At 40.5% G+C, this 24,751-nt stretch overlaps 1 protein-coding gene across 1 annotated transcript; it reads right to left on the minus strand.

Annotated features, from left to right (window-relative positions):
- Positions 1-525: 525 nt before the first annotated feature.
- NXPH2 (neurexophilin 2) lies at positions 526-12,881 on the minus strand. The gene is made up of 3 exons (XM_010575226.1): positions 12,752-12,881; positions 4,858-4,998; positions 526-1,316 (listed from the first exon to the last, which is right to left on the minus strand). The coding sequence occupies exons 1-3, from the start codon at positions 12,879-12,881 to the stop codon at positions 526-528; spliced, it is 1,062 nt and encodes a 353-aa protein (XP_010573528.1).
- Positions 12,882-24,751: the final 11,870 nt, after the last annotated feature.

Here is a 24,751-nt window from a genome sequence, read left to right on the forward strand (position 1 = left end):
AAATAGAACTTTCTCTTAGTATTTGGACTTGATTCCTTGAGCTGTGTGTGTGTAACATTCTTTATGAAATTAGTGGCAGAGCTGTTTATTTGGATTTAGTATATAAGCAGCTGGGAGTCTGCTTCATAATTTTTTCTTTATATTGTCATCTAAAGTTCCCAGTGAGAAATAGGATCCTGCTAAGTGCTGTCCAATTCAAGTAAAAGACAACCTCTCTGCCATCGAGTCTAGTTTAAAAAAACAATTTTCAAGATTGATGTTCATTACAGACATAATTTTGTTTGATTTTTGTCATGTATCTGCCTGGTAGTTCCCTTATTAATGATGAGAGAGCTACAATACGATGGTCTCAAATGAAAATGATTGTTATATAAGTAGTTTGATTATTTACGATACAGCACAAACACAGCTACAGTTTTTAAAGACTTTTTAACCTGATAGGAAAACATATTCTTCTCCAAAAGGTTAATGGAAATGCTTATTTTTGTGACTGATGCTGTATCTCTACGGTTACCCATGACTGTATCAGCCAGAGGACAAGTACGGAGTCTCACTATGGTAATTATAATCAGGACAGACCTTTTGCACCAGTTTGTAATCTACGCTGTAAAAAGCAATGTAAATGCAGATAACTTTAAATGGTTTGGAACACAACCAGGAGACATGGCTTTGAGTCTGCTCTTGATAGCAGATCTTTGAAGGGTCGAAATTGCACAAGGCAGTTTTTTTAGCGCGGTCTGTTTTTTCATACTCAATGCGGCAGTTGAAGGACTTGGATTCCTTGGTCTCCAGTGTTGACTGTGGAGATGATTCAAACTCAACCACCTTGGAAGGTGGCACCAGGCTTACGGAAACATTTCCCAGACCTGTGGAGTTATGTCGGAAATAAACACTGAAGGTCCCATTGCCGTGATCGACGATTTTCCCTGTAATCAGGAGGTTGAGCTTAACAGTTTTGATGTTAGAGTGGAAGTCGCCCCATCCAAACATTTTCTTGAATTTCCCGGTTTTTACTATAGGTCTGCGTTTAGTTCGTGCGAGAGATTCCTGAACCTCCGTGATGTTGGACAACCAATCCCAAAAGTTTTCTATGCTGTCTGAGTAGGACACCTGGCCGTGTTTCAGTACTGGAGATGGCTTAACAAACAGGCGTAAAGGATTGATGATCCTGGAGTGGACCACGTTGTCAACCAATGTCTCTGCAGCATCCTTGTCTTCCCAGTCCAGCACATCTGTGGCTTGTACGACTTGATTAGCATCACAAAATACCTGTTTCAAAACAGAAAGAAAGAGTTGTATAAAGTGTGAAAATAAAACTGTCAAGATAAAAAAGGAGGCATTAATATTTATTTTTACACCAATAAGGTCTGAGCCAGTCCAGTCACGTGCACTACTCTAATGGAATAATTGCTGCTGCCCTATGAAAGCTCAAGGATTTTACTCCAAATAGCTTACAGAAAATGCAAAAAGCTTAATGGGAGCCATCCACTGGGAGAAAAGGATAAATCACTGGACAGGTCCAGGGCTGTGATGTGCAAGAGCATGCAGACACCCTGTGCTCACAGATTTGTTAGATAAAAATATACCTAAGAGTGCTGGAAAACCTGAACAGCAAAGTGGCACCTTGCTAAAAGATGGAGTGAAATAGAACAGCAGAATTTTCCATTCCCCTTTGTTTTTCTCCCCACTTAACCCCCCAACTGGTTTAGGCTTAAAATCCTTACTCAGCTGCTTCTGGTGTTGCAATTGTATACTAAAATGTTTATTGTGCATTTGTCTTTTCTGGTGTTGCCTTTTCCATTTTTTCCAAACTTAGCATGCCCATTTGTGCTCTTAGTTTGAGACAGATTGCGAAAATCACGTTATTTTGGGGTGTGTTGGTTTCAGGTGCTAAACTGCCTGTATTTAGCGATGCCTAACCTTCAGGAAGTGCTGAGCAATCCCAGCCATAGAGCACGTCTCATCATTTTTCAGAAACGTGACTAGACCACGCTAAGTCTAATGTGAAATTGTCTGCAATCGAAAAGCTAATAACTACTGCTGGTAGCAACAGAATGGTGTTCGATTTCAGTCAAACACGCAGGTCTCAGTAAATAGCAGATTGCCAATTTAATGTAGGGACACATCGCCCAGGTACGTTCTTGCTGTACGCGCAGAGAGAGAAGTCCTGTTGAAAATGCAGCACAGAAGCAGGATCTGTGTTTCAACAAGCTAGAAATGATCATCTAACTTTTTCTTTTTAGGTCCCTTAAACCTTGAATGTAAGTTTTGGAGAATGCGTTTTCGGGATTTGTTCTCTTCAGGACTGTCTTACAGCATCATCCTAATGTATAAAGAAAAACTTTTTCAGTTGTAATTATGCTTACAAAATGTGTGAACAGAAAGAAAAGGCGCTTAAAATGGAAAAAAGAAGGAACAGTGTTGTACTGTCCTCATCCCCAAAATGCTGCCGCCTCCTCCTCCTGCAAAATGCCGCTCTCGCTTCAGCACCCATTTTGCAATGCTGGGATCAGGGTGGTGGGCTCCCAGCATTGCTACTGTGCAGGACGGGGTTTTCCCTATCCTGTAGGCAACCACAGCGAGATTGCGGGGTGGAAGTTTGCCTAAAGCAGTCAAAGCACTGAGCGCTGATGCTGAATTCATGAGGTGGGATTTTGTGCTGCCTGTCTCACTAGGGAAACTGCACTGCTGGGCTTGTTTTTCCCTCTGCTACTGATCCCAAAGGGGTCTTCTACGCCTTTAGTTCCTAGCAGTATTCAGTTTCTATAATATTCAATTGTTGTTTCTATAATCTTCAATTTTTCATTTCATCATCTGGCAAAGATCAGAAACTCCAAAGCCCTTAATCTTCACTGGGGCCTGTTCTCTAGCAATAGGCTCTAAATGAGAGCCCAAACCCACTTACCACATGTTCTTCCTGATCATCCCTAATGCAGTAATTAAGATTGAATGTTGAAAGGCGGCCATCACGGCAACGTTCACAACTTGAATGTTGAAAGGTGGCTATTGCTAAATAAATCTATGGCTGGATCCAAATGTAGTGGTCAGGTGTGTCTCTGCAGAAATATGTTATTTTCTTCTTCAGATTAGAAAAGGAGGGGGGAGACAACAATGATCACTCTCAGCCGGAGACCTTGTATGTCAACTTTCTGCCTCTACGCTACATTTTTTATGGCTGAGCTATGAACCCAGGAAAATAGGAGATTCTAATGGAAACAGTGACAGATGCTTATCTGTACCAGCACAAATAGCACTGTCATAACGATGCTTGGGGAAGCATCGTTTCCACTGTGATGGAAAGCTCCTGGTGAAGCAATGTCATGTTTATGCATGGTTCCTCAGCCATTTTTAAGCCTGCTCGCAAGCTCAAAATCAGCCGGGTGATGCTGAGAACAGCTGGCCATCACCACTGCCAGGGAAATAACTCCCCTGCTGCGGAGAAGTGACTCTGTTCAGATGAAACAAGAACTGATGCACATGTTCACCCATCCTTCACCCCAAAACTAACCTGAGGTCTTTAGAAGCACAAAAAAAGAGGCTTTTCTGCTGCATTTCCAGATTCCAGAGGGGACCAGGGGCCTGGCAGTGCTGAAATACCAGAAACTTTTCTCTGTTTTTGCACGTCTAAATGATCTGCTACTTAAAATGCTAATGATCACTCAAAACCGCGGGCACCTAGAGTTGGTATTGCTTTTAGCAACTGAGCCGGAGGGAACTGTGGTTGGAAATTTTAAGGAGAAATACCTAGAAACGAAGCTGCTTGGTTCACAGGAGGTTCTAACTTTGCTTGTGTCTGCACCCAGCTCTGACTGTCCTCTGGCAAGGGCACTGGAACACACGCAATTGTCCTTCTGGGCTACTTTTCTTTTGCAATGTTTATTGAAATCCGTGCAATGGCTCTTTGGCTTTTCTCCCCTCTCCTTTTATGAAGAGATCTAGAGGGCATTGAGTCATGTGTTACTGGTAATACTCAATGTATGTCTCTTCAGGGGGCTCTCACTTCAAATGAGATAGCAGAGCATTGCTTTCTGAACTGCTTTTTTCAGAAGGCTCTGATATAAAAAGAAGAAATATGTAGGTATATGGTTCAGGATGGCTGAAGGGTGAGAAACATTAATGCACGCTAAAGCCGGGTGGGTTTGTCACATTGATAAGGTATTAGGGCACAATTATTTCAAAACCACGATGGTGGAATTGCAGAGTTGCATCATGCTAAACTACTACTACTTTTAATTATCTACATGTTACACGGAATGAGGTGTACTCATAAGGTAATGAAACATGTCCCCAGAGCTACAGTGACGTGGACTATTTCACAATGAAAGCTTTCTTAATATGGGAACACGAAATCATTAATATGTTGAATTATAAGGATGTAATGTTCCTGTTTAAGGCCTAGATAGCAATCACTAGTCACTGTTGAAAGTTGTACCTTACACTTAACCCGAGTAATTTTTTCCTCCTCCTCTTTGAAATAGTTTGCGGACTGTAGGATTCTACAATCTCATGCAGCCTTAATTCTTGACCCTGCTTCATCCTACTGCTGTCTTGTTTCACTGATTTTGTTATAGGAATGAGATTCAGAGGCTGACAGTTGTCAGCTCAGTCGGTTGCAGGGAAGGGGACTTTGCAGGCTCTGGGTAGTACATTTGTTGTGTTTTGCAAACATTCAGTAAAACGGTGTCTAACAAAGAACCGACTGGTTCTGCTCAGTGCCCAGCGCAGGAGCAGGAATGAGGGTGCATTGTTCAGAAACGTGAATAATATTCGTGCTTTTTTAATGTAAAGCCTTTTTTGTGCGTGTATAGATTTTTTTTCTATTTTGCATAAAGCTTTCCGCAATGTAAGAGAACTGACCTCTTAGCGCTTCATTTTCACCTATACAGTGCAAAGACCCTTTGCTTGATGACAGCTTTTTGCTATTAGCAAAGATGGGCTGATGCTCTTTGTTCAGCTGTTTATTCACGTTGGTTAGCAATTTCCGGGAAATAAAAAAATCTGTATTAAAAGAATGCAGCACATGCTGGAAAAAATGACTTCCTCAGCATCTTCCCATTTCACTATAATGCTTCTCTCTTATAGTGGAAAATATTGCTAGTGGGGTATTTGAAAAATACGCTTAGGGAAGTTAGTGTATACATTTAAATAGATGGCTATTGCTGTAGTTCTCCTCTGCTGCACCTGCATTTTCCCATTCCCTTCAAACCATCAGTTTCCAAACAGAAGATATCACCTAATCTTTTTCCATATTACAGAGGCTGTAAAATGTCACCCAGTTACCCTAAAATTTCCATCAGACTGTAGATATTGTCCAGTAAGAAACATAATCTTGGACCTATCGAGATGTACAGAATCCACAACATGCCTTGCTGTTTTCTTTTGCTACATTAACCACAAGAACAGCTCAAACCAAGGATGATGTGGTCTATATTTATGGAGTTTTAAACTTCAAACCATTGCTTCTTCCTGTGTGCTTCTGTGAAAGACAGTGATTGCTCTTCAAAACCTTTCTCTTCCATGAATGATCCTGACCATGGTAGAGCAGCACAGGGTTCAATAATGTTCCCTGTGAACTATTTTTGAGAAATGAGCCTGCATGGATGAGACACTGGTATTGGTAAATGCTGTATTTTCTCTATTTGCCCAAATAAATTTGGGTTCATCTGGAACTTGCTCCCACACCTTCCTCTGTGGGCAAGGCACTAAATAAAAGCAGGTGTACCCGTGCAAGAGTTAATTGTTTTGATGCTTTGGGAATTTTATCCAGGTTATTCATCAATCACCAGCAATCATTTCTATAGCTTCACTCCTGCCAGGAATCATTTAAAAACTCTCGGCAATTAGCTGAAATAAATAGGTCTGTTGGGATAAACAGCTCTGAAGCACCATTCGGCTGCTCACTGGTGCTGCTGTGAGCTTTTTATCCCACCGATGGAGAGGAAGGGGTGGTAGCAGGGAGGTGGTACTCAGTAGCCTGCCCTCAGTTTTGCCAGTGAAAAACTCATACTGGGGGAGGCTTCCAGTGGTCTCCTCTCTCTCTGCTACTTCCATCCCTAAGGCTGTATCTCATATTCGTGTCACTGCTGCAGCAGCACAGGATACTTCTCTGGCTTCCTCGTGCTAATTTCAGTACCTTACAAGCCGTGTGCTGCAAGGATAGTGCAGCATCATTGAGCGGCTGCACAAAACCCTCATTTTGAAGGGGGTGGGGGGGAAGAGAAATAGCTCTGCTTTGTCTGTTTGAAAATTCAATGATTTCAACACATTTATCAAATTTTAAATAATTTATGTCTTGACAGGCCTTATCAATTTTGCAAAGCACACACATTAACCAGATACAATGATCTCATATTAGCTTTTTCAGCATCTTACACCGGAGCCCAGAAAGATTAATAAAAACTCAGCCTGTCATCAATTAAATGGAAAAACATAAAATTGTGTTCCATTATAGCCCCCCTTTTTTTTTTCCCCCAAGAAAATGATGACGGGTTCTAATAATTCATCACAACAAGCTGAGCTTGAACTTTACTGATTATTAAATACATTTTTCCCAAAGGCAGAGGCCGTGATGGGTTTTATGGCAGCAGATGTGATTGCTGTCAGGAATGCTTCAAGGAATTCAGGAATTAAGCAACATCTTCTTTCAGCAGGACTGTATAAAAAAGCCATGTTTGTTCCACCTAGTCACAGCCTTATTCTTCAGGATAGTATAAGCCCATGTGCTTTCATAATTGTAAGGTGGATTAACTTTCATTTACCACTGCAGCTTTTGTTAGGAATGAAAGCTGTGAATTAACAACTTGGGCTACCACATAGGAAAATCCTTAAGGATGCCTCGATCTTCAGCTGGCCAAACGCATGCTCAGATTTTTGCTCGGAAATTTTTGATGCCTTCTCCCAAAAATTCTTCTGGGGAGCTTTTGGATTTCCCTTGAGAAAAAAAAATTGTGCAGGTCAGTCTGCCCCAAGAAACAAGATGTTGCTTTGCACTGAACCAAAAATCTTTTGTTTTCAGACAGGTTCTGAAATCTACACTGATTCCTCCTGCTCCTGACTTTGCAATCAGCTGCAGCTCCCAGCCAACTAGCCCCCATGCCAACATGAATTAGACAACAGTAGCTACAGCAGGTGAAAATTGAGTGTACACTCTGCTTTGTAGGCAGCATGTAACATCCTGCCATGGTTTGGAGTTTGTGTTTTTTTTTCTCAGAAGGTGTGTTTTAAATTAGGTAAGTGTAGAGGAGTTGATATAAGCTACTTACTAGAAATTGGTTTTGTAAGTTAAAAAAGTGTATGTGAATACCTGAGGGCCTAACAGCAGGGTATGTCGCTCTCATACTGGGAAAATAACAAGAGAGCTCCAAAGAAACACAACCAACTTCTGTATTTTATTTCGGCTGTGAAGAAAGTAAAAAAATGAACTTGTAATATTTGAGATGAAGGGGCTGCTAAAACACGGCCACGTATTTGGCTGCTTGCTTTACTTCCTGAGCTGCATTCTTCTGCTGTGGTTTTTGTGCAGTTGATGAGGGACCCCGAGGTGCTCAGGGCAACTCTCCTCCGAGCACTGAGCTGGTGGGAAGTAACAGAGTGAGCAGGGATTTACTTTTGTCAAACTTCAAAAACCAAGAGAAATGACAAATCTCAACTGGAGGTCGAGAGCGGGGTCTTTGTGTCCTATGTGGCTCTGAAAGCAGCACTTGCAGTTTGCAGCCTGGAAGAAAGGAGAGGTGCGAACAGCACACCGGCAAAAGTGGGACCTGAATATTACTGAATGTCCTGCCAGTTAGCTCAATTAGTTGAGCAACCCTGCTTTCTGTTACACATTTGTCAAAAGCTGGGAGTTTATTATTTCACCATGTAAATGAAGAGACTCCACAGAAATTGCCGTCACCATTTACCCATGCTAATGGGGGGGGTAGGATGTGAATATTCAGAAGAGAGGCCATACCTTGTAACTGAGGATGCACTTGCTCTCCAGGCACCCGAAACGCTTGCCTACGCTTGTACAACCTCTCCCTTGCTAAACTGTAAATAAATACCAGCTAGTTGTTGTGACTGGCTTTCTCTCTCCTGTGGGTGATGACAGACTCTTTGAAATACTTTGCTGCAAAGATAAAAATAAGTCGGAAATTCAGAGTTCACCTGCTTGATTTCTATCTCATTTTAAAACGGATCATAAAGAAGGATTATGGGGTTCAGCATGCTGCTTTCAGCAAAGATATCCTTTGGGGGGTGAAACTGCGGAGCAGGGAGTGGATTGTCAGAAGCACTCATCTCTAGCTGGACGGTGGCAGAATACCCAGACTTCTCAAAATCCCCCAGTCACGTTAGGGATGTTGCAATGTGGGAAGTTTTAAAGGCTCATACAGCTGTTGCTACTTTCTTTCACTCAGGAAAGGTGGACAGAAATCCCCTGTTCAATAGCTAATATAATTGGATTGCTTTAACAATTTTGTCCTGTCTCCTGTAGTTAAAACTAAAATGACAAGCTGCTTCAGCAGGAAAAAAAGCCTTCGTGATCGAACCTTGCAGCCCATTAAATCTTCCGCTTGTAAATGAATGCTACAAAGAAATTCCCCCCCTGCAGAGGGATGCTGTACTAGCATCCCCGCCGACAGAAGGGAAGCAATGGTTGCTGTACCGCATCCTGCTGTCAGTGACTGGTGATGGAGCTTTCGCCAAAGCCATCGCTCTTCAGCATCGCTGGGAAAGCATCCGAGCGGCGCAATAGGAAAGTGACGGAAACACAAGGAGGAATGGCACTCTAAAACTATATACCAATATATTAATTGTGAATATTAATACTTTCTGACATACCATTGTCTGAAAGTCAACTAATACAGCTAAATGCAAGGACACACCTAAACACCTGAAAGAGACATGATAATAAGGGTAAGCCTGAAGCTTTCTCTCACTTTTTAGCCCTTTGCCTTTCAGGAGTTTCAGACCGTCACAGAAGGTAAGTCAGAAAACATAAATCAGAAACATGAAAGCCAGTGTGCGACTCAGCACTATTCTTCCACCCTGTAATATGGATGGTTCTTCTTCTGCTCTCACGGCAGGCATGCGGGAAGCTAATGAAGTGTGGTTCACGGCACACCGCTGAAAGGTGCTTTGCCATTTTTTCCTCAAAAGATCTGAGAGAGAAAGATCTCTATCTACGTCTGTATACACCTAAAGGCTAGGGAAGGTAACAGGTAGAAATCTTTAGTTTAATGAGAATATGAGGTGATAACATCCAAATAACACGCAGACAAAAATACGAATCTAAAAGGAAGGGGTATGTTGGGAGAAGTTCCAATTCAGGATATGACTTCATTGAGTATTTTTAAACAAAACAGATCATTCAAACTCAGTATCATATTTTACCAAAAAAAAAAAAAAATCACTTTAAAATTCTCCAATTTGTGTGAAAAAGCAAAATAGTACTTTACTAAAACAGCACTTCAGTAAAGAAACAAAATTGGGAGGAAGAAGAAGCAGAAGAAAAAAAGAGTGAAAATTAAAAATAAAGCCTGAAAAGATTTCCTTTTTCAAAAATGTATTTGTGGGAAGCATGTGCTGTCTTTCCCACAACCCTGACGAGTAGTTTTAGGTTATCTGAAGTGTTCCCTCCAGCCTCAATCAGATAAGTTGCTTAGAGCATAGATAGCTTTTGAATTATATCCATTCATTGAATTGATCTACCTTTTTGCTGAGAGAACAGAAAATTTGTTCTAAGAAATGCTTCTTGCCAAAAAATGTGCACCAGTTCTACTCTTGAAGACTTCACCTACTTGTTTTTTTCCCTTCAATCTAAAATAGACATCTTTGAGATAAAAAATAGGTATCTTATTTGTATGTTTGTAGAGGACGACTCTTATAATTTTGTCTGATATTACTAAGTAGTTTTTCTCTTTACTATATATGAAGCATCCAGCTCTTCTTGAAGGGTGGAGAAGTAACATAAATGTAAACCATCCTGTGAATGATCTGAAAAAAAGTCTTGTACAAAAATATCTAATTCAGTTATGGTAGATATAGAAAACTTAGATAATATCGATATATATAAAAAATATATTAAAGGTTCAAGAAGAATTTTTGGTTCATAACAGGACAGATAAGGAAATGCTGTCATGGAGTGGGTCAGTGATCCACCTGACTGGCTACACAGTGTCTTGAGCTGTGCTAGGGATCGACTGTCCTTCAGAAAATAAAATAAAAAGGTCATTGAGTCTATGACATACTAATGGAATAATCTAGCTAGGTGGGACTTCTGAAGGACTTCTGAAGATAGATGGCTGAAAGCTGAAACTCTGAGTTCAAAAATCAATGTGCTTTTATTTCAAGAATAGTTTCTAACCCTGGTGACTGGAAGGGAGAAGAAGAAACGTGAGCTGAGCCTCTGGGTTCCTGTTGGGTGATGGCCTGTGTCTTCTGGCCATCCGAGTGCATGTCGAGGCTGTGGTGTGGGGGACATTTCTTCTGGCTGGGGTCTTCAAGCGGGTACCTCTAGCTCTTTGTTCCTGCTCTCAACACAACCCTCTCCCTAGACTTGGCATGACCATGGTGCCTGACGGAAACCATATCAAGGTACTTGTCCACCTTTAAGAAGAAAACACAATTCATGCTCTGACAACATATAAAAAGGAACTGATTTTCAGGTACTTTTTGAGTCACTTTGTACATTTCCTTGAAATTCAGGCTGCACTCTTGCAATCTATCTTGCACCAAGCTTCACTGGTGCTATGGACACATGCATTGTCTTATGAGACTGAGACTTGTGCTTTTAGGATGAAGATCTGGCCTTTAGTTATTTTTAGAAGCCATTCCTATTCACCTGGAAAGCTTGTGAGATGTCTCAGACGTTTTCAATCTCCACCAAAGTCACCGTGCCACCTGCAGACGCTGCTCATAGAATCATTTAGGTTGGAAAAGACCTTTAAGATCATCGAGTCCAACCGTAAACCTAACACCGCCAAAGTCCCAGTGAACCATGTCCCTAAGAACAGCAGCAGCTTGCAGGACCAAAACCTGAACAAGCCTCCTCTTAGTGCAAATTGAAACGGGAACGCTCAACTCCTTTGCCAAGATAGCACCTGCTGACCACCCGTCTGTTGAACTTTACAGTTAATAATTTTCCCTCCTGCTTATTTCTTTAATGCCTGGGAGATTTCGCTTTACATTTGCTGAGATCAGTTCATTAAAATACTAATTTCAAACTGTAATTATCTGTTGGTGAGCATTGCCGGTTGTACCAGCGGTAGCGCTGATACGCTCTCAGCTACAGGAGAGTTCACAGATGCTCGGGTCCCTGGAAGCTCCTAGCAGGAGTCACTGTGGCACTCAGCTAGAGGCAGGCTTGCAAGGATTTTTGGGGGGAAATGTTTTAAGAATCATGGTTAACCATTAAGACTATTTTATGTGGTAGGAAAAATGCATTAACAGAAAACTGCTGTATCTGTTAGAAAGGAACCTGATTTTACTGAAGTTGTCATCAAGGTTTTGTATGCCCTGTAAATTTTAAATTAAAAATCAATTACGGAACAGCCCTTAATCTCCTCGTCACAGTTGATTCATATTTGGATGTGAACTCCGAGACCCTGAGTGACCTCCCTCCGCGCTAAGTACTGCACAGCAAAGGCTGATTTTTCTATCTTCCTACTCACGTGCCATTATTCAATTTTTTACTGCATTATGAAGAAGAGTTTTAATAATCGAGCCAGATTAAATGAATAAAAGGATGCTTCTGACAAGTTAGAAACAGAGAGAAGCTGTGCATTTCTAGCGGATTTCAAGCTCTGTATTATTACAATGCGTACGAGATGATTAACAAAGAAAAATATTACAGTTATCTACTCCCTTTGAGAGCCTAACTAATGAACCTCTAACAGCTGCTGTTGAAAAATCAGTAACACTATCACTATCAATTTCAAGACAAAGCACAGCTGACAGATGTTTGAAGTGATAAATCAGGCTGCACAAGGATTAAAATAACAAGCCCCAAATGGCCTTTAAAAGACAAAGGTGCTGCAGCAAACTATTTTCAGCCACTTTGGATACTGTCAAAAGTTAGATCACTGATACAATTATCTTGCAAAACAGTAATGACCAAAGTAATATGTTATGAAAAATCTAACAATGGCGGTACTTGAGCCAAGTTTTTGAAAAGAACAGGTTTTATAGTCATTTGTGCTTTTAACGGTAGAACTGAGAATGCCGGGCTGCCCTGAATATTACTTCTGGGAATGAGTTATGAAAAGCATGCACTGGGCTGAAGCATAAAATGTAACTGAATTGCATTCTTGTACATTTTAATTAATCCTATTTTAAAGCAAGAAGTTACATTTTAATAGGCAATGAACACCATTATTTAAATAAGGCATAAGATTTTTGTGTTGCTTCACTGCAGGCTGCATTTCCTAACAACCTGTCACTGACATGATAGAGATAAAGAGCCCATTCCTGGAAGATACCCTGTGCTTGCAAACTCTGCTGCCTTTAATGGGAGACAACTGTAGCAAGGGGAGAGCGAGCTGAAACAAATTCCAAGTTTCTGAACTTTATCTCAGCTTTCACTGTTAAGTGCATCTTGTCATAGGGTGCATAACTCTCTGTCGGGTTAGGGAGGAAACGCTCAGTTTAAAAAATTAAAAAAAAAAAAAAAAGCAGATATTTTCCCGGCTCGGACAGGGTCCCGCGGGAGGGACGGTGGGACGGGCTGCGTGGCCGCAGTGCCGTGCGGTGCTGAGCTGGCTGGAGGTGGTACCTGCGCAGAGCTGCCAGGTCCTTGGCTGAGCACAACTCGCATCGCTTTCACACCGCGGTTTAACCACAGGGCTCGGCGTGCAAAGCTCCTGGGTGAAAAGAGCTGCCACAAGTGCTTTCTGCACTGACATCCCGGGAAAGCCGCGGTCATCCCAAGTCCCTGGGCAATACCCCTCTGCTAAAGAACCTGTTAACTGGGGTTATTCAGCGACTTTTGGCGATTCCTCCTGAATCCTCCTGCTATTTGAAGAATGTGTGTGGATATATCCAAGACTCCATCAGCCAGGCAGAGATGGGGGGAATGACTGGTACTCTCAAGTTCAAAGCTTTCTTCTAGAAAACACATTTTGTTGTTTACTTCAAGCACGATGTTCCTTCCTGGAAATCCTACTTCCCACGCACGCTTTTGTTAACACACCGGGGTGGTGGGGAGGGACAGTCGGACACAAGCCGCTGCAAACTGTGGGAGCTGCTCGGTACATTCTTGGTGTGTCCCAAAGAAAAATATTTCTGCTTAAAAGCTTTGCGATAGAAACGTGGGAATTACAAGAGTATGCTGGATTGCTACTGATACAGAGGAAAAAGGTGATCTACCGCTCAACAAGAAATGCTGCGTGTTGTGGGTTAGGCTGCCTGGGGTACAAAAGCCGGGGCCGAGGCTCCTTCGGCAGCGCGGCAGGGAGATGTGAGGCTCACCCATTGGGGAGAAGCCCCTCCACTTACGTCTTTTTGATGAAATGGAGGCCCTTTGGGAAAAGCCTGGCTAGCCCAGCCTTCCCAGGACTGTGCCGAACACCCGTCCCTTGCTGGGGGGTACCGAGCAGCCCCTTCTCGCTGCCTTTCCCCGCCTGCTCCGGCAGAGACGACACTGTCGCACCGATTCAGGATGAAGGCAGGGCTGAGGTTTGTCTTCCTCCCCACCATCCTCCCCACCATGCGGCTGGGTGTGGAAGCTGGAGTTGGGCTGGGAGCTGCCTGTCTTCACGCCTGCCGAGGGAGCTGTGGCATGCTGGCTCACCGCTTCTCTCCTCCCCGCACTATGCGTGGAAGACCACGGCAGTTTTCTAAATTAAATTAAAATCTTTTTCCTTTTCAAACCACTTAGCATGAGGTAGCACATTGGGGCACTTTGAGATATTTTATTGCTGCCTACACACATGCATGCATGCTGCTTTCCTAAATGAATTACTCTCTTAAAGAAGAGAAAATCATTGACTGAAGCTGCCTTATTATTAAGTTTTAAGGTGAAACAATATTAGCCTTTGCCTAGCAGCAGCCAGCCACACCTGCAGCCATTGTGCACTGCATAATGGTATAGTAACAGTGACTTCATACCGTAAGGTCCTATTGAAACACAATTTTAATCCCTTTTAATTTATTCAGCCATCTTTTATGTCCCCATGAAGAAGAAAACCAGAATTCCTTTCAGCCTGAATTTGTTTGCACTTTGAAGATTTGGGGAACAGTTTGAGATTAGCTGGTCAAATCTTCTCTAAATTAAAAGCTTTCTAAAATAGAAACATTTTCCTTAGCACTTTTTTAGCTATTTATCAATATAAAAACTGGGCTTTTTTGATTAGTTTTTAAAACAAACAGACAAACAAAGTACAATTAGTCCCATTCAAGACCAGTGCTAGGTACAAGAAATGTTAAGTCCAAAATGAAACGATAGGTTTGAGACACTTAAAAAATGACAAGGTCCAGATTTGAAATCCAGTCACCATGTAAGTTTTAACAGGGCTTAATTAGAAGTTGGTTAGTCATCTGTCCTGATATAATAAATCCATTACTTGGGTTTAAAAAAGGTAGAAGAGATGAGTTTGATATCTAGTTCGACTGGAAGAATGTCACAACATGTACCTGGCTTGTTCCCTTTCAGTAATTTACCGAGATATTTAATATCTAAGAAAGATCTTTGTACATACACTGTAAGAACAGAAAGAGGATCTGAAGAAAGAAAGGCTTACATCAGATGAAATGTTACGTTCTAGCACAATAGGAGTTAATACAAATTGCTGTCATTTGCATATAAAAATATACTTTCAAACCTATTTGCTCCACATATGCTGTATATGTATCAAACAAAAAAGGAATACATTCAACACATCTTTACATCTTTCAATCTTTCTTTTACTGTGAATTACTGTGCACATAACCCCAAGTATTAATTTGGTCTCATCCCACGATGCATTTGATGTATTTCTATTGGCATATAAAGAATAACATTTTCAGGTTGTATAAAAGAACTGTGCTAGCAGGGTGCTTGCAGTTGGTGAAACAAGCACTAATGGCAGATAAATCACCCGTGGGAGGACCGGGGGTGGGGGAAATGGGACTCTAGCACATTGCTTTTAAGGCACACGTCTAAAACATATATCCTAGAAAATGTACAATCCTAGAAACAAGACAGTAGGAAGCATTCTCTTCAGGTGCATACTGAAGCCGTAGATACGTGTGCTGTAATAGCCAACTGGAACCCAAACCTTTGACTGCAAAACCTCGAAAGGCCTGAATATGAGGTCAGTTTAGATAAGCATTCAGTGAGAAATCTCAGCTCTGTTGACTTGTTTGTCTTCACTCACAGCATACATTTTTTTCCCCAAAAGTTTAGATAATGCCTACATTATCCACATTCCTCTGCTAACAACCCCTTTGACTCTATTTCCTGCTCCTGGACTTGACCAAGCATGGTAACAAAACCAAAGTGTTCCTTTTGCACCTTGGTGTTCAAATTTCTTTTGGGGTTTTTCTTTTTCAGTTGATCATAATCTTGAGCTCTCTGGCAGATAATGAATTTGTTTCCAAAACAACGGAGTTTGCTAATTTAAGATTTACTCTGAAAATAGCCACTCTGCAGTAATCAGTTCTCACTACTTTTTAAAAAGTGAAACAAGCCAGTTCAGTAGAATCCATAATTGCAATTAAGACTTACAGGTCACTGCTTAATTCACACACTGTCTGAAAGGGTTTAATACAAAATAAGGTCTTTTTCATTAAATAGCCAAATTCTAAGTAAGTCTGTATAAGAAACCTAACCGCAATTTATGAATGGGTTTGGGACTGAATGTTAACAAGTGGCATGAGTAATCTCAAAACTCAAACAAATTGGGGTTAGGAAGAACAACTTTTTAAAGCAAGAGATATGAGATGTGAGCTGATAAGCAGAAAGTACAAGGACTGATGATGTCTAAGTGAAGTCAGGCTTAAAAAGCCACACATTCCTTCTTGTTTCTAATGCGTGTTTTCACACAGATTGTGAAGATCAAAGAAGGAAACAAATCTACATGTAACTGCTGCCTAGACCAAAGCTGATAATAAGCATATGACAGGCAAGCAACTCTGTTGTACATGTTTTAAACTGCCTCCTGTGGATACAAAAAGGTTGTTCTGCAGGGACAACAAGGAATCCCTTGTATTAAAATTGAATGTGCTACTTGATCAATTACAAAGATTTTCTAAAGTCTATAAATATGTATGTGCATGACTGAATCAGTAATAAAAATGTGATTTTATAAATCTGAGTCTCCATGATCAGGCCAATAAACTGTGTTACATCAAATAACTCCAACTTCTGATATGTATGGAAGTGCCAGTGGCTTGTGATGAACCATTTCAGGAAGGGCTTGTTTGTCTGTCCTACCTGCCCACAATGCTGCAGGGGTAAGGATGAAGGAAGCACAGTCCCGTGCCAGTTCCCTGCGTGCCTGGATCACCCACCAGTACAAACTTAACCTGGACCAGGCATGACCATCAAATTAGGCAAAGTATATGCATGCTAGTGTGCTACAGATTTTAGTTCAGAAATTTGTAAATAAATCTGGTTTCTCTGTTCATCTTGGCTGGGGTTGAAGCAGGGAACCTTCTAGCTCCTGTTTGAGGTGTAGCAGCTTCTTCTGTCCACAAGTCATGCACAAAGGAGAACAGGATGGCTGGACTAGCAGTAAGAAACAAGGATTGTTATCACCTACATTCAGAGAACAAGAAGCTTGAATACATTACTTCACTGAACAGAGAGTTGGTATTTCCAAATCATGCTCCAGAAAAGAAAATCTTGGCAGATCTCCTTCCAGTCAGCAAAGGGCAACACCTCATTAGTGTAGATAAGATGTATGTGGCTTGTGTTCGACTTTGCTTAGGGCTCAGCTGAATTTCAGCCAAAATTCTGATAGCTGAATATGGATCAAAATGTCTAAACAATTTTGATGTGCACTTCATCGCTGCTCAATACTCAGGAGGAGATGTTTTCTCCAGGGTGCCAACAGCATGCTTCACTTTGCTGCTTTTTTTCCCCTTGTCTTCATAGTCACTACACAGGATAAACATAGCACAGATTGGAGGCGGGGAGAAAAAGTCACTATGCTGCTCGTTTGCTCCTCTTTCTGGTTTGGAATGCTACTTTCCTGGCCTCATAGCCAGACCAAGATGCTCCCACCACTGTTCATCTCTTCTCAAGGTACAAGAGCTGCTCCTGCTCAGGTCTGGATTCAGGAACAGAAGGTTGGCCACACGCCAACAGCTTCCCTGCTCGTTGTATTCCTCCCCGGCGCCATCCTGCCTGGTGCTGTATGTTGGGAGCAGGTCACTAACACCACTTTACGTTAAAGACAGCCAGTCTCCTCTTCTGTGTCCTGGCTTGTCATGGAAACCCTCTCCTTCCCCACTACTGGTGAACAGGCATTCAGGCATGCACACACAAAACCAGAGAAAGCATTTAATTTAGAAGAATGTAAGTACTAAAAGGTCAGATCAAGTCTGATGTTCTGCATTTAGAGACGTACTTGATTTCCTGTACGTGAAGTCCAAAGCTAAATGTACTACACCTGGGTCATTTTTTGAAACAAAAATCTTGCATTTTGCATGACTGTATGAGGAAAACATTCCCTACCAGAAGACAGACCCATGCAGCCATCCACAAGTTTCAGTAAGAAGTAACTGGAAAGCACGTTGGCTGCAGATTTAGCTTCTGTCTGACAGCTACAGGCTAGACTCATGCAAATAACTGATATGTGTGATCAGGACAAAAGCGAATTATAACACCAGGTAGTCCTGAGAGAATATACTTGTTGCAGGGAAAGAATGGCTAACCACTGCCTTTGGTTTTAATTATTTATATTACGTGATAAATGAATGAACGAGATACACGTGTGTTTTATTGCTCCACCCATGGCTTCAACTGAGCATCTCTTATTCTTTGCTGTGGCTAATATTACAATTAAACCTTGATATGCAGTCTGGGAATTTATAAAAAAAATGTCTCAGCTGTGCTGCACAAAATATTTCTTACAGAACCATTCCTTTTCTAATTTCCTTCATGCTTATATTATTTACAGAGCAAACAGAGGGAATCAAATCACACAACCTACAAAAAGAGTGAAAAATAGGGCCTTACTTGCTCCCAGTAGTGAAGAAATGTAGCGTTAAGACTTGAAACTCATTTCCAATTTTCTGTGTTCGTAACACGGTCTCTAAACAGTGCATTATCTCACATACCAGATGTGCAGCAGTATCTAGGTACAACAGGGTGTAATAAGTATGGAATTTCAGCCCTCTTTCTTCTTTTATGTTTTAAGTCAAATCCTTATTCTGATTTTAATTTAGGTTTTTGTCTTGTTTTCTGTGTGCTTTGGGGGGTGGGAGAGAAATGCGGAGTTTGGTGTTCAGTTATAGAAATGGAAGAAGAAATCATCTGGGCCTCAGATTATCTTAAGTATCGCAAGAGAAATCAACATCCAAACCTCTAATTTTATTTAAATTGGTGTGAAACTAGAGTATAGAAACAACTTATGCTGATGTGATTAACTTCACTTAAGTGGAATTTGCCCCCAAGACAGCAGTCTCTTGGCTGACACAACAAGCTGCATTTGGAACTGAAATAAAGTGAAGAGATCTTGAAAGTTATTTGAACCACCGTCAAATGCTATTCTGAAAATACTATTTGGATATTACATGACTTGAACATATTTCAATAAATAACTCCATTACTTTTGTGTAAGACATTCACTAATAATAATAATAATAATAATAAAAAATATTACTCTTCTGTCTCAGCTGAGACGTGGTAACCTCATAAAGCAGTGAAATGGTGTGCAAGAGCATGTTTTTCACATATAAGTAGTCATCCTGGAAATAGAGGAAATAAAACTTTGCACCAGGATGAATATAAAACTTGGATACGGCATGCTAATTTTCTGGTACGTTAATAGTATTTGGGAGTTGGAAAGTGAGAGTTTCAGCTCAAGGGAAAAGAGAGACCACAGTGGGGGAAAGCAAGCTTTATTCTTCAAGGCACATTTTTGTCATTCTGTTTCTCCAGGAAGGTTCCTTTGCCTGCAAGGACTCATCGAGTGCTCTTTGGATTCAAAGGAAACGTCTTGCTGGTTTCCATGGGCTTTGACTGGGACCCAATGCCTGACCATCAGTTTGGTGCTGATGGTCCTGTAGGTACAAAGATGGTTTCTGTGGAAGTTAAAAAGGTTCAGTTCCTTGCAGGATGAAATGGCTGCACACCTTTAAAGAAGCTAAGCATGATGCGCAGTGCTTCCAGTCATCCACAAATGAATGAGCTAATTAAATTATTTTTTTTGCTCTGGTGTACTGCATAGTCCAATTAAGTTGCTAAGCCAATCATCTTGAAATAAATCAACCATATTGTTACATAATTCTTTTTAATAAGCAGAGATATCATTATATGAACTAGGTTATAAGGGTGCCAGATGCTCCTAAACAGGGAGTCTAATTTATTTCATTGATTTTAAGAAGCAACCCATTCATGTGTGATAGCTTTTATCATCCAAAATGCTAACTCTTATCTGAGTTTAAAGTAGATTTCTGTCTTTCTCATACATAAATGAGAACACAGAAGAGCTAAATATGGACCTCTTTAATTCCCCATAACACAATCACATAAAACTGTTGTCCCAAAACACTGAATAAACATCCTCTTTAACACAATTAATAGGATTGCAATAGAAAAGAGGCCAAAAACCCCTCTCAAAATTATTGCACCTAATATGAAGAAAAAACATACAACCTTTGAAAACAAAGGTTTTGCTGAAGAAAGAGCACATGCTGGAAGGTTAGCACTCTGTAACGGGAAAAGGGGGATGGACTGGTGGGTTCATTGCCAGCCTGTGGTGCTGCCCGGTAATTGTGCTCAGCCCCACAGGAGACCAGAGCATGCTGGCAGCTGGTGGGGACTGCAGTGGGCTTAAAGCCTCAGACAGACTGGGAAACCTAGTTCCCTCTGTAAAAAAAAAAAAGATTACATGCTTTAGTTTTGATTAACATTTCAAGGATACTATTAAAGGAGATGGGAAGTAGAGATGTTCCCTTCAAATACTGTCAATGACGTAGGCTCCTCCAGAGGAGAGCATAATGCACGCATCTAACCCAGTAATCAAGCAAGGCTGTTTTTATCTTTCTGCCCTTGGTTTATGCTTTTTTCTGCCATAGAGAAGATTATACAAAACAAAAAATGTTTTGGTTGTTTTTTGATAGCTTCATTGGAGGGTTGAATGAGTCATACAGAAGTCAAGGTATGCAAAGTAGTTTTAGTCGACAGTCCTCTTCTAACCTGCCAGCAAGTGCTTCCTCAAGAAATTGCTACTGAACATTAATAATCTGCACTCCTCAAAGATGCGGGCCATCAGAACATCGTTGAGAAGAAAGAAATGGTGATTACTGAATACTTCTGGTGCACCTGTGCCTACCACTCCGATTTGTTCCTGTTTATTTGCAACCTTAACAAAACAGCTTTTGCTTTGTATTTTTACTTGGACAGTGATGATTGAAAGCTATTTCTCTGGATAAAAGTTGAAGGAAAAACCCCTGTGGTTTCCATTTGGACATTAGAGGGTTGATGTGTTTTGCTGTCACGTTCTATTTTTAAATGCATGACACTGCACAGGTGTTCAGACTCCAAATCCTTAGCTAAATCTGTCATCTCTCTGCAGCTTGTCACTACATCAGCTAGCAAACTGAGGGAAGAATGAAGTTCCCGTATGGTAGAAAACTGCCAAGTGCTTGACAATGGTTAACGATAATTTCTTTCCATAGCTGAAAAATATCACTTCACTTGATAAATTTTCAGGTGTTATAATTGCTTTGAGGTTCATTTGCCTATCTAGATTTTCTCAATTTAATAATTTATCTCCAAGCCCTTAATATGTAGGACACAAACTAACAGATGATTAAAAATGCAAATCGTTTCTGCAGGAGCAAAAGTTGTTAGTCTGACTCGAAGCATAGGCTGGCAGTTCTACCTCTGCGCTTGCTATCCGTAAAACACTGGCTGAATTCAGAAAGATGAGATTTACAAAGAATTACAAATCATCTTCCTGTGTCTGCCTGAAGCATACATTATTTCTATATCTGTGGGTATTGCTAAAATGTAACACACCAAAGAATACAATAATCAGTATTTTAAGCAAGCTGGTCTTGAGTTTTTACTCAAAAAATGGGGCTAACCCACACTAATGCTGTTAACAACATTTTTGCTGAATCTTACACACTGCTGATGTAGACTTCAGGGAAAATTATACCGTGTTCAAACTGTATAGGGATAGAGAAAGACGGGAGAATGAAGCAGTTGTTACAGGACTGGTGCTCCAAAGTCATCAAGCAAGCACACATTGCTGCTCTCCCCTGGAGCATCCTCATCCGCAAGGAACATTTCCAATACTCCAGAAGCACATTTCCTTCTGCCTCTACAAGGCCATTCTCTGCTGCAATATTGGAAGACCAACCTCAAGACCTACCCTTGTAAGTAAAGCTTAGACCTCCTAAAGAGACTTGAAGTGAACCACCATGTCTTTCTAGTTAATTTAGAGAAAAAATTGTGAATGACAACTATTCCTTTGCAGCAGATTATTTAAATTTTGGCTTAATGATCATTTAGCATCCATCACTAAACAAAACCAGTGGTGCCTATCTCAGTGATATAGTATTGAACTCCAAGGGATGCATCTGACTCTTGCACAACTAAGTGCAACTAATTCAAGTCCTCTGAAGTTTTGATTCTATTCCCTACATCATCCTTACTATCAGTTGCAGAAGACAATTCAATCAGGGATCCCCTGAGTAATCTGAACCCATACATAGTCCACAGGGATGGATGAGTATCATTCAAGTGTGCTGAAATTGCTGGTTGGTGATATTATGAGGCTGTTCACTATCACGTTTGAAAGGTTTTGGAGATTGGGGGAGGTCTCTGATGATCAGGAAAAACCCAAATGTAGTGACCGTTTTCAAAAAAGGCTAAAAACAATCCAGGAGATTACCAGCTGCTCAGACTCACTTCAGCCCCTGAGGAAATCATGGAGCAAATCCTTTCTAAAGTCATATCTGGGCACACGAAGGGGAAGATGATAACTGGGAATAGCCAGCATAGATTTACCACGGATTTACTAAATTTACCATGCTTGACTAAACTGATTGCCAAATATTTATCAAAAGACTAGATCTGTGCATGAGGAGAGAGCAGAGGAATGTCATCTACTTTATCAAGGTTTTTGACACAGTCTCCCAAGCATCTCTGTCTCCAAGCTGGTATGTTACTGCCTGGACAAGCGGAATACTGTTTGGGTGAAAAATCATCTGGACTCAGGCTCAGAAGGTACTGGTTAATGAGTCATACCCTAACTGGAGGTCAGTAACAAATGGAGTCCCATTCTTCTGTAAGACTATAGAATGAATTCACAGAGGGATTTTGTAGGCTTAAATTTTCATAATCACTATCGTTACTGAAAAGTTTTGACGTAGTTTGCTGGAAAAAACAGTATAAACAAAATAAAACCCCCGAAAACTAATCTTCCCAAAGAAGATGATTTAACAATCTTGTTTGCTTCAAATTTCATTATAAGGTTATTTTCAAAAGATACTGTTGAAAATTGTTGCTGTTGGGTTTGAAGAATCTGAAGGAGGGGTGTTATTAAACAAGCAGAATTTCTGTATTAATGAAAATGTAACTTTCAACTGATGGGTGCTGAGTATTTAAGTTAGCTTCTTCCTTTCAGTATTAGTAGTATGCTTTTAACCCCTAAGGCCCATATTTTTGCCAGCAGTGCAATATCACTGGGAGGGTAGACTTCCTTCACCAGGTTAAGCAAGCATGGCTACCAGAAAAGGCACTGCCGCCGCCTTCCTCCCACTCTTCCAGTACATTGGCTTTCTATCATCAGAGAAATGCTTGTGCCAAAATGCTGGATATGATCCCTTTAAAAAAAAAAAAAAAAATTCCTAGCAGCTTTATTTTTTAAACACGATGACTCAAAGTTCATTATCTCAATTATAAGCTTTGAATGGCAGCATATAAATGAATTTAGCAATTTTTTTTCCTTGTTTCAATTGTACACATTCCATGAAACAAAAGTCATATTTGTATTGTGTGGTAGACTTAAAGGACAGCTTTCATCTGCTAACTTCCCAGGACATTGTCTTACATATATAATTGAATGTGTCATAGGATGAGATGTTCTTCCTTGCTTGGTAATATAGCTAGACATGGACTGCTTCCTATTTGAATTGTCTGGAAGATAGTGCACTTCTTGAATAGATGGCTCAAATGTGTTTTGAAGAAAACAATTATTTTTTGCCTGATAAACTTAAAAAAATCCCAGTGCAGACGTACGATTAGCACCATGTGAAAGAAGCATTTATCTCAAAAGTTAACTTTTGAGAATTGTGTTTATATTTACAAAGATAAAAAAAGATTCATTGTGATCTACTGACTTAAATCTTTCACCCTACACATGGATGTTAGTATCGCAGACCCCATCGCTTCCAGGATTGTGACACACCATAGAGAGGGCTCAACCAGTTGGTCACAGAATTGATACCGCAATCAGCAAATGAGCAGCCAGAACAAAAAAAGAGACACATTTATGTACTTTTATAAGTTACATCAATCAGTTGTGCTTATTTATACTATCCTACAGAACATTAATAAATAAATAGAACATTAATATACTTTTACAGCAGCGTTATTTTTAAAAAGAAAAAATTTTTTTGGAAAGCTCTGATGCATCTACTATTAAATTTGTGCTGAGGGGGATGAGACTGTTAAACTACTCACCTTGCAAACACTACTTAAAATTGACAAAGTAGACCCTAGGAAGGTTATTCTGTATCTTATCCTCCAGGGTCAATAATTCTACACTTGGAGCCTTCCACTGAACTGATTTGTCTATATTTCAGATAGGCACGTATCTTGATGTTTCTAACCAAATTGATGAATTTCTCCCACGCATTTATTGTTCTTATTTCTGACTACTGCAAGAAAAAATAGCAGCTTGTCTAGCTCTTAACGGAAAGTTTATCTATTAAAGATGATGACTTGTATGAGAAACAGGAGGTGGTTCCAGGTAAAAAGACTATTTTACAGACTACTCCAAACGTATTTCTTTCAGGAATAGGAAATTTGAAGCAATATTAGGTTTGTATCAACAGAACATGCAATGTTTTTTTTTCTAGCATGTTTCAGCAGAAGCTTTTCTTACACACTGACAGCTACAAAGGTTGTCAATGTTTGCAAAGAAACATGTCCCTCAGGAATTTGTGGGATATTACTTTAATCAGAAATTAGAGACTGAGCAAAATATTTAGGTATACAATCTGTTTATGTGTAATTCCTGCTGTTATTTTTCTTTTGAGCCACTACTGTACTTAGTCTGAGCATTGTAGATGAAGCAGAAGGCACCCCTGAAGAGCTTGCAATGGAAGCAATACATTGGGGAGATTGGTAATGTTTCTGGCTAGATACAAGAATGTTCTCCCTGAGCTCTGAGCTGATCAAAACCACATTAACTGTACTCCTACCTTTTGGTGTTGTGCTTGTTAACTTGTGCATGGTGCTAATATAGTCACGTAGTTCACATCTTCAGAATATATGCATAGCATGCATACTATCCTGTCCTTATGGGCTGACTGCTGATGTCCAGAAAAAAACCCAAACTGCCTAGATTATGTGCCCAGAGATGGATAAAAAATATTTGGTAGTGAAAGC

Source organism: Haliaeetus leucocephalus, unplaced genomic scaffold (assembly GCF_000737465.1).
Source record: "Haliaeetus leucocephalus isolate CR32 unplaced genomic scaffold, Haliaeetus_leucocephalus-4.0 Scaffold451, whole genome shotgun sequence".
Lineage (NCBI taxonomy): Eukaryota > Metazoa > Chordata > Aves > Accipitriformes > Accipitridae > Haliaeetus > Haliaeetus leucocephalus.